Genomic DNA, 17,262 nt, shown 5'->3' with positions numbered 1-17,262 from the left:
TATGTTGAAGCTACTAAAGATTTCAGAAAGACTTCTAGTCTATTTGTTATCTTTTTTGGTTCTAGGAAAGGTCAGAAGGCTTCTGCCATTTCTTTAGCGTCTTGGTTAAAGTCTTTGATTCATCATGCTTATGTGGAGTCGGGTAAATCTCCGCCTCAAAGGATTACAGCTCATTCTACTAGGTCAGTTTCTACTTCCTGGGCTTTTAGGAATGAAGCTTCTGTTGATCAGATTTGCAAAGCAGCAACTTGGTCTTCTTTGCATACTTTTACTAAATTCTACCGTTTTGATGTTTTCTCTTCTTCTGAAGCAGTTTTTTGTAGAAAAGTACTTTAGGCAGCCGTTTCAGTTTGATTCTTCTGCTTATAATTTCAGTTTTTTTCATTATAAGATTAAAACTTTTTGATTTGGGCTGTGGATTATTTTTTCAGCGGAATTGGCTGTCTTTATTTTATCCCTCCCTCTCTAGTGACTCTTGCGTGGAACTTCCACATCTTGGGTATCTGCTATCCCATACGTCACTAGCTCATGGACTCTTGCTAATTACATGAAAGAAAACATAATTTATGTAAGAACTTACCTGATAAATTCATTTCTTTCATATTAGCAAGAGTCCATGAGGCCCACCCTTTTTGTGGTGGTTATGATTTTTTTGTATAAAGCACAATTATTCCAATTCCTTATTTTTGATGCTTTCGCTCCTTTCTTATCACCCCACTTCTTGCCTATTCGTTAAACTGAATTGTGGGTGTGGTGAGGGGTGTATTTATAGGCATTTTAAGGTTTGGGAAACTTTGCCCCTCCTGGTAGGTTTGTATATCCCATACGTCACTAGCTCATGGACTCTTGCTAATATGAAAGAAATGAATTTATCAGGTAAGTTCTTACATAAATTGTGGGGGGGTTTTGTGATTCAGACAGAGCATTTTTAAAAAGATTCCAGTTTTACTAGTTTTTACTATTATCAAATTTGCTTTGTTCCCATGATATTCTGTGTTTAAGAGATACCTAAATAGGCATCTGGAGCACTACATGGCAGGAAATATCTCTGCCATATAAATGGATATGCTGCTATATAGTGCTCGAGAAATAGGCCGGCTCCTAAGCATATGTCCCTGCTTTTCAACAAAAAATACCAAGAGAACAAAGAAAATTGATAATAGAAATAAATTAGAAAGCTATTTTAAAATTGTATGTTCCATCTGAATCATGAAATAAAAATGTTGTGTTTCCTATCCCTTTAACAGCAAGCACCAAGTAAATAGTTTATATTATCTAAATTTGTAAAGGATAATTAAAATGCTGTTTAAATGATTTTTACAAAATAAAAGAGCTATAATAAATAAAATACCCTCTGTTCCTAGGAGGAAGAAAATGAGGAGAGTGAGAAAGAAGCAGAGGATGAAGATGAGGAGGAAGAGTCTGATTAGTTGCAATAAGATTCTAATGCTCTTCCCCTACACCTGCTGCTCAGTGACTATTACTTGTATATACATTTGAAGTATATTTACAGTATATATTTGACTGTACTTTTTACAGAGATCACTCCCATCCAAGGGACAGAGGATTACAGGATGCTCCGGGCAAAGGAAAATTTAAGTAAAATAAAATATTGAACAGATCAAGCTAATAAAACGCTAATAAAACATGTCATCTGCTTGTACAGGATGATGTCACAATATTGCAACAAAACGAGAAAATCTAGTTTATACATATATTTTCCTACCATCGGCACTTGTATATAGTTAAACATTTCGCCAGTTACGAACCAATAAATATACATTTTTGGAGAGCTTCTCCAAGAAGAGATTATTAACTTTACGGACATATCAAGTGCAAATCCATATAAATCTTATATGTAATATTGAAAACAATTAAAAATACATTTTCATGTATCCTGTTTTGTTTCTTTGTTCAGATAAACTGTGCTTCAATAAACCCTTACACACACATATGGCATAGGATAAAGGAACTTAGAGGGTTTCTCAGCTCAAGTCCTCGGGGAACACTGAGAGGCTATAACATTCTCAACTTCACTCGGTTTGTTCAATAAGGACTGAAGTTGAGGAGCCCTGGGATGGATAATTAGTGCCTGAGTTAATAAAAAAAAAAAGTCAAAACCGGTATATACATTCTCAACCCGAAATAGGGAATGGTAGACGTGCTTTAGGCAAATTATCCATTGAATAACAAAGGTTCAATATATACAAGTTGCACTAACACCTAGATACTTGCTCTCAATTCTTTAATATTGCTAAGGACTATATTATGTCTCCATCTCTTTATTTTATATATATATATATATATATATATATATATATATATATATATATATATATATATATATATATACATACATATATACAATTGTATGCAAAAGTTTAGGCACCCCTGACAATTTCCATGATTTTCATTTATAAATAATTGGGTGTTTGGATGAGCAATTTCATTTTGATCTATCAAATAACTGAAGGACACAGTAATATTTCAGTAGAGAAATGAGGTTTATTGGATTAACAGAAAATGTGCAATATGCATCCAAACAAAATTAGAAAGGTGCATAAATTTGGGTACCCCAACAGAAATATCCCATCAATATTTAGTAGAGCTTGAGCAGAAATAACAGCCTCTAGATGCTTCCTATAGCCTGTAATGAGTGTCTGGATTCTGGATGAAGGTATATTGGTCCATTCCTCCTTGCGAAACATCTCCAGTTCAGTTAGGTTTGATGGTTTCCGAGCATGGACAGCCCGCTTCAAATCACCCCACAGATTTTCAATGATATTCAGGTCTGGGGACTGGGGTGGCCATTCCAGAACATTGTACTTGTTCCTCTGCATAAATGCCAGAGTAGATTTTGAGCAGTGTTTTTGGGTCGTCGTCTTGTTGAAATATCCAGCCCCAGCGTAAATACAACTTTGTGACCGATTCCTCAACATAATTCTCAAGTATCTGCTGATATTGAGTGGAATCCATGCGACCCTCAACTTTAACAAGATTCCCAGTACCGGCACTGGCCACACAGCCCCACAGCATGATGGAACATCCACCAAATTTTACTGTGGGTAGCAAGTATTTGTCTTGGAAAGCTGTGTTCTTTTGCCGCCATGCATAACGCCCCTTGTTATGACCAAATAACTCAATCAGTCCACAGCACCTTCTTCCAAAATGAAGCTGGCTTGTCCAAATGTGCATTTGTGGTGTGTGTGCAGAAAAGGCTTCTTCCGCATCACTCTCCCATACAGATTCTCATTGTGCAAAGTGTGCTGAATTGTTGAACGATGCACAGTGACACCATCTGCAGCAAGATGATATTGTAGGTCTTTAGAGGTGGGCTGTTTGCTGTTTTTGACCGTTCTTAACATCCTTTGCCTCTCTGATATTTTACTTGGCCTGCCACTTCTGGCCTTCACAAGAACTGTGCCTGTGGTCTTCCATTTCCTAACTATGTTCCTCATAGTGGACACTGACAGCTTAAATCTCTGCAATAGCTTTTTGTAGCATTCCCCTAAACCATAATGTTGAACAATCTTTGTTTTCAGGTCATTTGAGAGTTGTTTTGAGGCCCCCATGTTGCCACTCTTCAGACGAGAGTCAAAGAGAACAACAACTTGCAATTGGCCACCTTAAATACCTTTTCTCATGATTGGATGCACCTGTCTATGAAGTTCAAGGCTTAATGGGCTCACCAAACCAATTGTGTGTTCCAATTAATCAGTGCTAGGTAGTTACAGGTATTCAAATCAACAAAATGACAAGGGTGCCCACATTTATGCATTTGTCTAATTTTGTTTTTATGCATATTGCACATTTTCTGTTAATCCAATAAACCTTATTTCAATAATGAAATGTTCCTGTGTCCTTCGGTTATTTGATAGATCAAAATGAAATTGCTCATCCAAACACCCAATTATTTATAAATGAAAATCATGGAAATTGTCAGGGGTGCCTAAACTTTTGCATACAACTGTGTATGTGTGTGTATATATATATAATCAGTTTGTTGACTCTACACTCAAGTCATTGCAGGAACATATGGTTATCTTTTTTTTTATTTACACAGTGTAAGGTCAAAGATTACTTTGTTGAAGTAAACAATAAGGTTTATGAATCACAACTGCTGAGAATAAATATGTATTTCTCCAACATAGGTGTGTCCGGTCCACGGCATCATCCTTACTTGTGGGATATTCTCCTCCCCAACAGGAAATGGCAAAGAGCCCAGCAAAGCTGGTCACATGATCCCTCCTAGGCTCCGCCTACCCCAGTCATTCTCTTTGCCGTTGTACAGGCAACATCTCCACGGAGATGGCTTAGAGTTTTTTAGTGTTTAACTGTAGTTTTTATTATTCAATCAAGAGTTTGTTATTTTGAAATAGTGCTGGTATGTACTATTTACTCAGAAACAGAAAAGAGATGAAGATTTCTGTTTGTATGAGGAAAATGATTTTAGCAACCGTAACTAAAATCCATGGCTGTTCCACACAGGACTGTTGAGAGCTACTAACTTCAGTTGGGGGAACAGTATGCAGTCTCTTGCTGCTTGAGGTATGACACATTCTAACAAGACGATGTAATGCTGGAAGCTGTCATTTTCCCTATGGGATCCGGTAAGCCATGTTTATTACGATCATAAATAAGGGCTTCACAAGGGCTTATTAAGACTGTAGACTTTTCTGGGCTAAATCGATTCATTATTAACACATATTTAGCCTTGAGGAATCATTTTATCTGGGTATTTTGATATAAGAATATCGGCAGGCACTGTATTAGACACCTTATTCCTTAGGGGCTTTCCCAAAGCATAAGCAGAGCCTCATTTTCGCGCCGGTGTGGCGCACTTGTTTTTGAGAGGCATGGCATGCAGTCGCATGTGTGTGGAGCTCTGATACTTAGAAAAGACTTTCTGAAGGCGTCATTTGGTATCGTATTCCCCTTTGGGCTTGGTTGGGTCTCAGCAAAGCAGATACCAGGGACTGTAAAGGGGTTAAAGTTTAAAACGGCTCCGGTTCCGTTATTTTAAGGGTTAAAGCTTCCAAATTTCTCAACAGGCTGAACCTGATGTGATTGCGTTTAAATTTAAGTTGGAACATCTCCGCATTCTGCTTAAGGAGGTATTATCCACTCTGGATGATTGTGACAAGTTGGTCATCCCAGAGAAGCTATGTAAAATGGACAAGTTCCTAGAGGTGCCGGGGCTCCCAGAAGCTTTTCCTATACCCAAGCGAGTGGCGGACATTGTTAATAAAGAATGGGAAAGGCCCGGTATTCCGTTCGTCCCTCCCCCCATATTTAAAAAATTGTTTCCTTTGGTCGACCCCAGAAAGGACTTATGGCAGACAGTCCCCAAGGTCGAGGGAGCGGTTTCCACTTTAAACAAACGCACCACTATACCCATAGAGGATAGTTGTGCTTTCAAAGATCCTATGGATAAAAAATTAGAAGGTTTGCTTAAAAAGATGTTTGTTCAGCAGGGTTACCTTCTACAACCAATTGCATGCATTGTCCCTGTCGCTACAGCCGCATGTTTCTGGTTCGATGAGCTGATAAAGGCGGTCGATAGTGATTCTCCTCCTTATGAGGAGATTATGGACAGAATCAATGCTCTCAAATTGGCTAATTCTTTCACCCTAGACGCCACTTTGCAATTGGCTAGGTTAGCGGCTAAGAATTCTGGGTTTGCTATTGTGGCGCGCAGAGCGCTTTGGTTGAAATCTTGGTCGGCTGACGCGTCTTCCAAGAACAAGCTACTTAACATTCCTTTCAAGGGGAAAACGCTGTTTGGCCCTGACTTGAAAGAGATTATCTCTGATATCACTGGGGGTAAGGGCCACGCCCTTCCTCAGGATCGGCCTTTCAAGGCAAAAAATAAACCTAATTTTCGTCCCTTTCGAAGAAACGGACCAGCCCGAGGTGCTACGTCCTCTAAGCAAGAGGGTAATACTTCTCAAGCCAAGCCAGCTTGGAGACCAATGCAAGGCTGGAACAAGGGAAAGCAGGCCAAGAAACCTGCCACTGCTACCAAGACTGCATGAAATGTTGGCCCCCGATCCGGGACCGGATCTGGTGGGGGGCAGACTCTCTCTCTTCGCTCAGGCTTGGGCAAGAGATGTTCTGGATCCTTGGGCGCTAGAAATAGTCTCCCAAGGTTATCTTCTGGAATTCAAGGGACTTCCCCCAAGGGGGAGGTTCCACAGGTCTCAGTTGTCTTCAGACCACATAAAAAGACAGGCATTCTTACATTGTGTAGAAGACCTGTTAAAAATGGGAGTGATTCATCCTGTTCCATTAAGAGAACAAGGGATGGGGTTCTACTCCAATCTGTTCATAGTTCCCAAAAAAGAGGGAACGTTCAGACCAATCTTAGATCTCAAGATCTTAAACAAGTTTCTCAAGGTTCCATCGTTCAAGATGGAAACCATTCGAACTATTATTCCTTCCATCCAGGAAGGTCAATTCATGACCACGGTGGATTTAAAGGATGCGTATCTACATATTCCTATCCACAAGGAACATCATCGGTTCCTAAGGTTCGCATTCCTGGACAAGCATTACCAGTTCGTGGCGCTTCCTTTCGGATTAGCCACTGCTCCAAGGATTTTCACAAAGGTACTAGGGTCCCTTCTAGCTGTGCTAAGACCAAGGGGCATTGCTGTAGTACCTTACTTGGACGACATTCTGATTCAAGCGTCGTCCCTTCCTCAAGCAAAGGCTCACACGGACATCGTCCTGGCCTTTCTCAGATCTCACGGATGGAAAGTGAACGTGGAAAAGAGTTCTCTATCTCCGTCAACAAGGGTTCCCTTCTTGGGAACAATAATAGACTCCTTAGAAATGAGGATATTTCTGACAGAGGCCAGAAAATCAAAGCTTCTAGACTCTTGTCGGATACTTCATTCCGTTCCTCTTCCTTCCATAGCTCAGTGCATGGAAGTGATCGGGTTGATGGTAGCGGCTATGGACATAGTTCCTTTTGCGCGCATTCATCTAAGACCATTACAACTGTGCATGCTCAGTCAGTGGAATGGGGATTATACAGACTTGTCTCCGAAGATACAAGTAAATCAGAGGACCAGAGACTCACTCCGTTGGTGGCTGTCCCTGGACAACCTGTCACAAGGGATGACATTCCGCAGACCAGAGTGGGTCATTGTCACGACCGACGCCAGTCTGATGGGCTGGGGCGCGGTCTGGGGATCCCTGAAAGCTCAGGGTCTTTGGTCTCGGGAAGAATCTCTTCTACCGATAAATATTCTGGATCTGAGAGCGATATTCAATGCTCTCAAGGCTTGGCCTCAGCTAGCGAGGGCCAAGTTCATACGGTTTCAATCAGACAACATGACAACTGTTGCGTACATCAACCATCAGGGGGGAACAAGAAGTTCCCTAGCGATGGAAGAAGTGACCAAAATCATTCTATGGGCGGAGTCTCACTCCTGCCACCTGTCCGCTATCCACATCCCAGGAGTGGAAAATTGGGAAGCGGATTTTCTGAGTCGTCAGACATTGCATCCGGGGGAGTGGGAACTCCATCCGGAAATCTTTGCCCAAGTCACTCAGCTGTGGGGCATTCCAGACATGGATCTGATGGCCTCTCGTCAGAACTTCAAAGTTCCTTGCTACGGGTCCAGATCCAGGGATCCCAAGGCGGCTCTAGTGGATGCACTAGTAGCACCTTGGACCTTCAAACTAGCTTATGTGTTCCCGCCGTTCCCTCTCATCCCCAGGCTGGTAGCCAGGATCAATCAGGAGAGGGCGTCGGTGATCTTGATAGCTCCTGCGTGGCCACGCAGGACTTGGTATGCAGATCTGGTGAATATGTCATCGGCTCCACCTTGGGAGCTACCTTTGAGACGAGACCTTCTTGTTCAGGGTCCGTTCGAACATCCGAACCTGGTTTCACTCCAGCTGACTGCTTGGAGATTGAACGCTTGATCTTATCGAAGCGAGGGTTCTCAGATTCTGTTATCGATACTCTTGTTCAGGCCAGAAAGCCTGTAACTAGAAAGATTTACCACAAAATTTGGAAAAAATATATCTGTTGGTGTGAATCTAAAGGATTCCCTTGGGACAAGGTTAAGATTCCTAAGATTCTATCCTTCCTTCAAGAAGGATTGGAAAAAGGATTATCTGCAAGTTCCCTGAAGGGACAGATTTCTGCCTTGTCTGTGTTACTTCACAAAAAGCTGGCAGCTGTGCCAGATGTTCAAGCCTTTGTTCAGGCTCTGGTTAGAATTAAGCCTGTTTACAAACCTTTGACTCCTCCTTGGAGTCTCAATTTAGTTCTTTCAGTTCTTCAGGGGGTTCCGTTTGAACCCTTACATTCCGTTGATATTAAGTTATTATCTTGGAAAGTTTTGTTTTTGGTTGCAATCTCTTCTGCTAGAAGAGTTTCAGAATTATCTGCTCTGCAGTGTTCTCCTCCTTATCTGGTGTTCCATGCAGATAAGGTGGTTTTACGTACTAAACCTGGTTTTCTTCCAAAAGTTGTTTCTAACAAAAACATTAACCAGGAGATTATCGTACCTTCTCTGTGTCCGAAACCAGTTTCAAAGAAGGAACGTTTGTTGCACAATTTGGATGTTGTTCGCGCTCTAAAATTCTATTTAGATGCTACAAAGGATTTTAGACAAACATCTTCCTTGTTTGTTGTTTATTCTGGTAAAAGGAGAGGTCAAAAAGCAACTTCTACCTCTCTCTCTTTTTGGATTAAAAGCATCATCAGATTGGCTTACGAGACTGCCGGACGGCAGCCTCCCGAAAGAATCACAGCTCATTCCACTAGGGCTGTGGCTTCCACATGGGCCTTCAAGAACGAGGCTTCTGTTGATCAGATATGTAGGGCAGCGACTTGGTCTTCACTGCACACTTTTACCAAATTTTACAAGTTTGATACTTTTGCTTCTTCTGAGGCTATTTTTGGGAGAAAGGTTTTGCAAGCCGTGGTGCCTTCCATTTAGGTGACCTGATTTGCTCCCTCCCTTCATCCGTGTCCTAAAGCTTTGGTATTGGTTCCCACAAGTAAGGATGACGCCGTGGACCGGACACACCTATGTTGGAGAAAACAGAATTTATGTTTACCTGATAAATTACTTTCTCCAACGGTGTGTCCGGTCCACGGCCCGCCCTGGTTTTTTTTAATCAGGTCTGATAATTTATTTTCTTTAACTACAGTCACCACGGTACCATATGGTTTCTCCTATGCAAATATTCCTCCTTAACGTCGGTCGAATGACTGGGGTAGGCGGAGCCTAGGAGGGATCATGTGACCAGCTTTGCTGGGCTCTTTGCCATTTCCTGTTGGGGAGGAGAATATCCCACAAGTAAGGATGACGCCGTGGACCGGACACACCGTTGGAGAAAGTAATTTATCAGGTAAACATAAATTCTGTTTTTGTTGCAAGGTTTAAACTGGATAGAAACATGAATTACTTAGTAAAGTAATGTCAGAACCCAGGTATAAACTTAGCATTTTCTTAGATGGTAATATAAGAGCAAGGTGTTTCTATGGCTGCCACATGTAACTAAATACTAAAGATACAGCAGAAAGACCGAGTCAATTACCAGTAGGATTATTGTGTTAACACTGAGAAAATATCAGAAGATGGCGAGTACAAGCCAAGTTATAATTATAACAGAAGCACATGTAAGCTTTTGAGGAACAAATTACTGAGGAGCGGTACCAGCAAAATATTAAGCATGAGGATAAAGTATGTACCTGGAAAATATCCAATAGATGCGGTAAGCAGGAGAGAGTTGATACGGCTTGAGGCGGAGAGCTAGGCAGATGAGAGCGGCAGCGCTGAAGCCGACAAGATGGCGTGTGACGTCACCGCTCCACGATGCAGGAGAGACGGATCAGCTGATCGGAGCTAGATGGCCATAGCGGTAGTAGAAACAGTAGATCCAACTTGATGTCCGTACAGAAAGGTATAGCAGAGGATCGTTATGCAGGGCAGGTTGTAGACTTGAACTTGTATCCAAGATAGCAACAAAAGAACGTTAGCTCAGGCTGATACACTATGAGGATAAGTGTAACAATATCAAGAGATGTGGGAAGAAGGGAGGTGGCTTAAATAGCGTAGCAGTGGAAGTGGAAAAACAATTAAAGGTATAGCAGAATGAGATACAAATTAACACAATAAGTTTCTGGCAAATGAAAACATGACAGGATGCTCCCCTCAATGAGCCACACCCAGGTGGTAAATCGCCATAGAACAGGCTAACAATGGTTTTGAGCTGGTTGTTCGTTCCTGTGAGTGCATTTCTCTCTGTGTGTATTTAGTCTCCCTATGGGAAAAAGGGGAAACCAGACGTGGACTCCTTGCTCAGTGTGCTTAGAGGAATACTGCTACACCTCACTGACGAAGCCCAATGAAGGCCGAAACGATCGTCTGGGGTTGCTGTGTTCCTTGTTCAGAGAGGAATTGCCTGGTATTTCGGCGCTGGACTGACCGTAATAGGCGGGATCAGACTGATATACTACAGGAAAGTTCTGCTCTGTGAAAAGCATTGCTGGGCTAAAAGAAGTTGCACCCAGGCGGTAAATCGCCATAGAACAGGCTAACAATGGTATTGAGCTGGTTGTTCGTTCCTGTGAGTGCATTTCTCTCTGTGTGTATTTAGTCTCCCTATGGGAAAAAGGGGAAACCAGACGTGGACTCCTTGCTAAGTGTGCTTAGAGGAATACTGCTACACCTCACTGACGAGGCCCAATGAAGGCCGAAACGATCGTCTGGGGTTGCTGTGTTCCTTGTTCAGAGAGGAATTGCCTGGTATTTCGGCGCTGGACTGACCGTAATAGGCGGGATCAGACTGATATACTACAGGAAATATCTGCTCTGTGAAAAGCATTGCTGGGCTAAAAGAAGTTGCACACAGGTGGTAAATCGCCATAGAACAGGCTAACAATGGTATTGAGCTGGTTGTTCGTTCCTGTGAGTGCATTTCTCTCTGTATGTATTTAGTCTCCGTGGTTCGTGCGTGAGGACGATCCGGATTCCTTTGATGGAAGCGGGACATCAGTCTAGGGGCTGATATATTGGTAGCAGGTTCCCAGGAGTTGTGTTCCACAGTGTAGCCTTTCCAACTTATCAGGTACTGCAGTGCACCCCAAACATTCTGGAATCTAGGATGGATTGAACCTCATACTCTATGTTGGGGTCGATGGTAACGGGAGGTAATCGTTGTTTTGGAGTGGAATCTCGTACAGTCCGGTATGGTTTTGCCAAGGATACATGGAAGGTAGGGTGTATTTTGAGAGTACTGGGTAGTTATAAACAAACAGCGTTGTCATTTATGATCTTGATTATTGGGAATGGACCAATAAATAAAGGTGAAAGTTTCTTACTTGGAGTATTGAGATGTAGGTTTTTGGTTGACAACCAAACTAAATCTCCAAGAGAATAGTGTGGTGGAGCATTCCTCCAAGTCATAATATTGCTTTTATTTATTTTTTGCTTCTTCAATAGCAGAGCTTACTTTCGCAAAATTGGAGGTGATAGTACTTGAGAGATCACTGATATGTGGTGAAGAACTGATTTGAGGCAGTAGTTGAAAAGTCGGATGGAATCCGTAATTGATGAAAACGGAGTCTGATTGGTTGTGGAATGAACAGTGTTGTTTAATGTGAATTCAGCATACGGGAGAAGTTGAGACCAGGAGTCTTGATTAAAATGACAGTAACTTCTTAGAAATTGTTCAATGCTCTGGTTAGACCTCTCGGTCTGACCATTAGTCTGAGGGTGATAAGAGGATGAGAGTCGTTTGTCGATATTGAAGGTTTTGCAAAATTCTGCCCAGAGACAACTAGTGAACTGAGAGCCACGGTCTGTTAGGATTTGTTGTGGGAGTCCATGAAGTCTGAAGATATTTGTTAAATGCAAGTGTAGTTTCAGCAGCAGTAGGGAGCTTGTGGTAGGGTATCAAATGTAACATTTTACTGAAAAGATCTACCACAACAAGGATTGTTGTGTTATTACAGGATTTTGGGAGATCGACTATGTAATCTAAGGCTATGTCTGCCCAGGGTCGTGTTGGAGTGGGAAGTGGCATGAGTAACCCATAGGGCCGGTGTTTTGACCGTTTAGTGGTGGCACAAACTGAACAGCTGTTAATGTAAGTTATGTCTGTAGTCATTTCAGGCTACCAATAGGATCTTTTAATGAGTTCCTGAGCCTTGTGAATTCCAGTATGTCCAGCGAGTAAGGATTCGTGGGCTGAATGTAATAACAAATCTCTGATAGATGGTGGTACATATAATTTATCATCATAGTAGTACAAGGAGTCCTGTTTCAACTGTAGATTTTGTAAGGGTTTTGTTGCATCTTTATGTTGTTAGTCTCTTATGAACGGGATAGAATCTATGAGGAAGAGTAGGTATTTATTTTCGGGTATAACAGAATGTTTTGGATAAGTGAGAGTAGTACGTCCAGGCAGGCGTGACAGAGCATCTGCCTTCCCATTCTATAGGTAATGAGAAAGTTAAATCTGGAAAAATACAAATTCCAACAAACATGACGGGCAGTGAGAGTTTTTGTGCATATCAAGTACTGCAAATTCCGGTGTTCAGTGTAGACTATGGTTGGGTAGGTAACACCCTCAAGGAGGTGACGCCACTGTTCAAAGGCAACCTTAATAGCCAGCAATTCTTTATCACCCACAGGGTAATGCATCTCTGGAGCGGTTAAGCACCTTGAAAAAAAGGCGACTGGGTGTAAAGGTTTTTGTAAGTGTTCTCTTTGTGAAAGGACTGCTCCAATGGCGTAATCGGAGGCATCAACCTCCAATACGTATTGGAGCTGGTTATTTGGGTAATGTAGGATGGGTGCTGTAGTAAACTTCTGCTTTAAGTGGTCAAAAGCCTTTTGAGAGTCAGTGGTCCAAAGAAATTTGATATTCGATTTTGTAAAATTAGTGAGTGGCTTAGCTATTGCTGCGACGTTTTTTATGAATTTTCGGTAGAAATTTGCAAAGCCTAAAAAACTTTGTTCCTGTTTCTTATTACTTGGTTGTGGCCAACGTTGAATGGTAGTAATTTTAGAATCGTCCATCTGTATTCCAAATTCGAAGATCTGGTAACCAAGAAAAGTGATATTTTTTGTGTGGAATATGCACTTCTCGGCTTTAGCGTATAGGGAATGAGAGTGAAGTCGACACAATACTTGTCTAACATGTTTTGTGTGTTCTGGTGTTTTCGAATATATCAAGATATCGTCGAGATAGATCACTACGAAGGTGTCAAGGATATCTTTAAAGATATCGTTAATAAAGTGCTGGAAGGTTGCTGGAGCGTTACAGAGACCGAATGGCATGACGGTGTACTCGTACAAGCCATAGCGAGTACGAAACGCCGTCAGCCATTCGTCTCCAGCCCTTATACGTACGAGGTTATATGCGCCACGTAAGTCCAGCTTGGTGAACACCTTAGCACCTTCCAAACGCTCAATCAGCTCTGGGATGAGGGGCAAAGGATATCGTTTTTTAATAGTAACCTTGTTCAATTGCCTGTAATCCACTATAGGTCTTAAACTGCCATCTTTATTTTTTACAAAAAACATACCCGCAGCAGCGGAGGTTGATGGTCTTATGAAAATTTTCTTCAATGTAGGATTTTATGTGTTTCAGCTCTGGTTTAGACAGGGAACATGTGACCACAGGGTATGACTGCACCTGGGAGTAAATCGATCGGGCAGTCATACTTGCGATGTGGAGGTAAATTTTGGGATTCTTTTTTACTAAATACATCTAAAAAATCGATATAATCACTAGGTATCTCGATATCAGTGGGAGTAAGAGGGGATTGTAGGAACAAAGTAGGGAAGCAAGTAGTTGAACAATAATCAGAATTGAACTTCACACTGAGACTGGACCAAGAAATCTGGGGGTTATGTTGTTTTAACCATTGCAAGCCTAGAATAAGAGGAAAGACAGGTGATGTTATAACGTTTAATGAAATGTACTGCCTATGGTGGTCTTGTGTGGATAGAAGAAGAGGTATTGTTTAATAGAGCACAGGACCAGAGGGCAGAACCTCCCCATCAATTCCCCTTAAAGGTACAGGAGCCTTTTTTTTTTTTTATAAGTGGTATTTTAATTTTTGTGGCAAAGGACACGTCAATGTAAGAGACTGAAGCACCAGAGTCAATTATCCCTGAGACGGTCACCCGAAGTTGATCCCACTGCAATAGAAGGGATAAATTACAGTAGCTTGTAGAGTTAGAAACAGCGTTTAGAGAATAATAAGGCTGATAAGTCTTACCCTTATTCTGTCTTTGGAGGATTGGACAGGCTTTAACTGTATGCTCTTCTGAAGCACAATACATGCATAAGTTCTGAGTGCGTCTTCTTAATTTTTCTTGATTACTTAATGGGCCTTTGAGGAAAGCAATTTCCATAGGTTCACTAGTGTTTTTAGGATGTGTATAGGAAGGTAAAGTGGGGTTATGTTTTTTATGTGTTGACTCATGATATGCTCTCTCATGTTGTCTCTCTCTAAGCCTTCTGTCAATACTAATACTAAGGTTTATTAATTCCTCCAAAGTGTGGGGTATTTCAATACGTGAGAGCTCATCTTTAATGCTCTCTGACAACCCTAAGCGGAATTGGTTCTTTAGTGACAGGTTATTCCACTGGGTGTCTTTAGCTAGCCTCTTAAAATCAGCAATGTAATCCTCTACATCCCTTCTTTTCTGCCTTAACGACCGCATAGCTGTTTCAGCGGTTAGTTGCTTGTAAGGGTCATCGTAGAGCTGACCCAAGGCAAAAAAGAATGAATCTAGAGAATTAAGTATATCATCATTTGTCTCCAAAAATGAGTTAGCCCAACTTCTGGGTTCTGCTCTTAAATAAGATATGGTGGTCATCACTTTAACCCTGTCATTAGGATATGTGTAAGGTTTTAGTGCATATAATAATAGACAGGAGTTTTTAAAATCCCTGAACTGCTTTCTATCTCCTGAGAATAAATCAGGGAGACTAACTTGAGGTTCCTGGAAACGTGTTCTACTATCTACAAAGTCTTTAATATATGTTTTCAGCCCCTCATTTTCTTGTTTGAGGGTATTGAGGCCATCAGTTAAAACATCCATTTTTTGAGAAAGAGATTGTATATGAGTTGTCATCTCAGCTGGATCCATTTTAAATAGTGGCTTGATATTCTGTAAGGTCAAATATTACTTTGTTGAAGTAAACAAGGTTTATGAATCACAACTGCTGAGAATAAATATGTATTTTGTTGCAAGGTTTAAACTGGATAGAAACATGAATTACTTAGTAAAGTAATGTCAGAACCCAGGTATAAACTTAGCATTTTCTTAGATGGTAATATAAGAGCAAGGTGTTTCTATGGCTGCCACATGTAACTAAATACTAAAGATACAGCAGAAAGGCCAAGTCAATTACCAGTAGGATTATTGCGTTAACACAGAGAAAATATCAGAAGATGGCGAGTACAAGCCAAGTTATAATTATAACAGAAGCACATGTAAGCTTTTGAGGAACAAATTACTGAGGAGCGGTACCAGCAAAATATTAAGCATGAGGATAAAGTATGCACCTGGAGAATATCCAATAGATGCGGTAAGCAGGAGAGAGTTGATACGGCTTGAGGCGGAGAGCAAGGCAGATGAGAGCGGCAGTGCTGAAGCTGACAAGATGACGTGTGACGTCACCGCTCCACGATGCAGGAGAGACGGATCAGCTGATCGGAGCTAGATGGCCGTAGCGGTAGTAGAAACAGTAGATCCAACTTGATGTCCGTACAGAAAGGTATAGCAGAGGATCGTTATGCAGGGCAGGTTGGAGACTTGAACTTGTATCCAAGATAGCAACAAAAGAACGTTAGCTCAGGCTGATACACTATGAGGATAAGTGTAACAATATCAAGCGATGTGGGAAGAAGGGAGGTGGCTTAAATAGCGTAGCAGTGGAAGTGGAAAAACAATTAAAGGTATAGCAGAATGAGATACAAATTAACACAATAAGTTTCTGGCAAATGAAAACATGACACACAGTCATTCAAGTTGCTTCAAACATACCCAGTTTAAGCAGTTCATGAACAAAAAAGGTACAAATAGCTCTAAACCTCAGGTTTTATATTTCTGAATACTCATAGGAGATTGATTATGCTCAAAATAATAATCTATCCAATTTGAGTTACGTCAGCAAATTATCCTATGTATTTTCCACAACTGATTCAATCTTAGAGCATACACCAGACCAAGGCATCAGAAGTACAACACAAAATCATCTGAGTCACTAAAACACTTTGTCAGTTTACACTCTGTAGGGCATTCCTGCCTCCCTCTCATCCAATACTGCACCCTGAAACAATAATTAAGCTACATTCACACAAATCTCCACAAGCTCAGGTCATGGCCACCCACACAAGGTAATATTGCTTTCTTTCTAATGACACGGTGAGTCCACGGATCATCAGTAATTACTGTTGGGAATATCACTCCTGGCCAGCAGGAGGGGGCAAAGAGCACCACAGCAGAGCTGTTAAGTATCACTTCCCTACCCACAATCCCCCTGTCATTATCTTTGCCTACAATGCAAGGAGGTGGTAAAGTTTAGGTGTCTGAAAAGAAGTTTTCTCCAACATTGGTGTGTCCGGTCCACGGCGTCATCCTTACTTGTAGGAATATTCTCTTCCCCAACAGGAAATGGCAAAGAGCACAGCAAAAGCTGCCCATATAGCCCCCCCTCTGGCTCCGCCCCCCAGTCATTCTCTTTGCCGCTCTGAACAAGTAGCATCTCCACGGAGATGGTGAAGAGTATGTGGTGCTAGTTGTAGTTTTTTTATTCTTCTATCAAGAGTTTGTTATTTTAAAATAGTGCCGGTTTGTACTATTTACTCTAAAACAGAAAAGGATGAAGAGTTCTGTTTAAAAGTGGAGTATGATTTTAGCAGCAGTAACTAAAATCAATTGCTGTTCCCACGCAGGACTGTTGAGCCCAGAGAACTTCAGTTGGGGGGAACAGTTTGCAGACTTTTCTGCTCAAGGTATGACTAGTCCATTTTCTAACAACACTTAGTAATGCTAGAAGACTGTCATTTTCCCTCTTTGGGATCGGTAAGCCATTTTCTTAGACTCATAACAGAAAGGCTTATTAATGGGCTATATACTGGTTGACATCTATTGTGGGCAAAATCGATTGATTTATTCGATATTTATAAGTTGTTTGAAGTGTTTTAAAACTTGAAAATACTTTGGTAACGTTTTTAAGCGCCAGGCAGTCGTTTAGACACCTTTTCCA

General features: G+C 41.4%; 1 protein-coding gene across 1 annotated transcript in view; it reads left to right on the top strand.

The window, feature by feature from the left end:
* The window catches only part of FANCD2 (FA complementation group D2), a gene marked incomplete in the record, with an annotated part of 1,113,076 nt that extends 1,111,181 nt beyond the window's left edge, over positions 1-1,895 (top strand). The window contains 1 exon segment of the mRNA XM_053689418.1: positions 1,365-1,895. Coding sequence (XP_053545393.1) covers positions 1,365-1,430 — 66 coding nt within the window.
* Between the last annotated feature and the right edge of the window lie 15,367 nt (positions 1,896-17,262).

This window comes from Bombina bombina, chromosome 7 (genome assembly GCF_027579735.1).
Source record: "Bombina bombina isolate aBomBom1 chromosome 7, aBomBom1.pri, whole genome shotgun sequence".
NCBI classification, from domain to species: Eukaryota; Metazoa; Chordata; class Amphibia; order Anura; family Bombinatoridae; genus Bombina; species Bombina bombina.
Note: the sequence above shows the minus strand (reverse complement) of the source record. Positions and strands in the feature narration are given on the sequence as shown.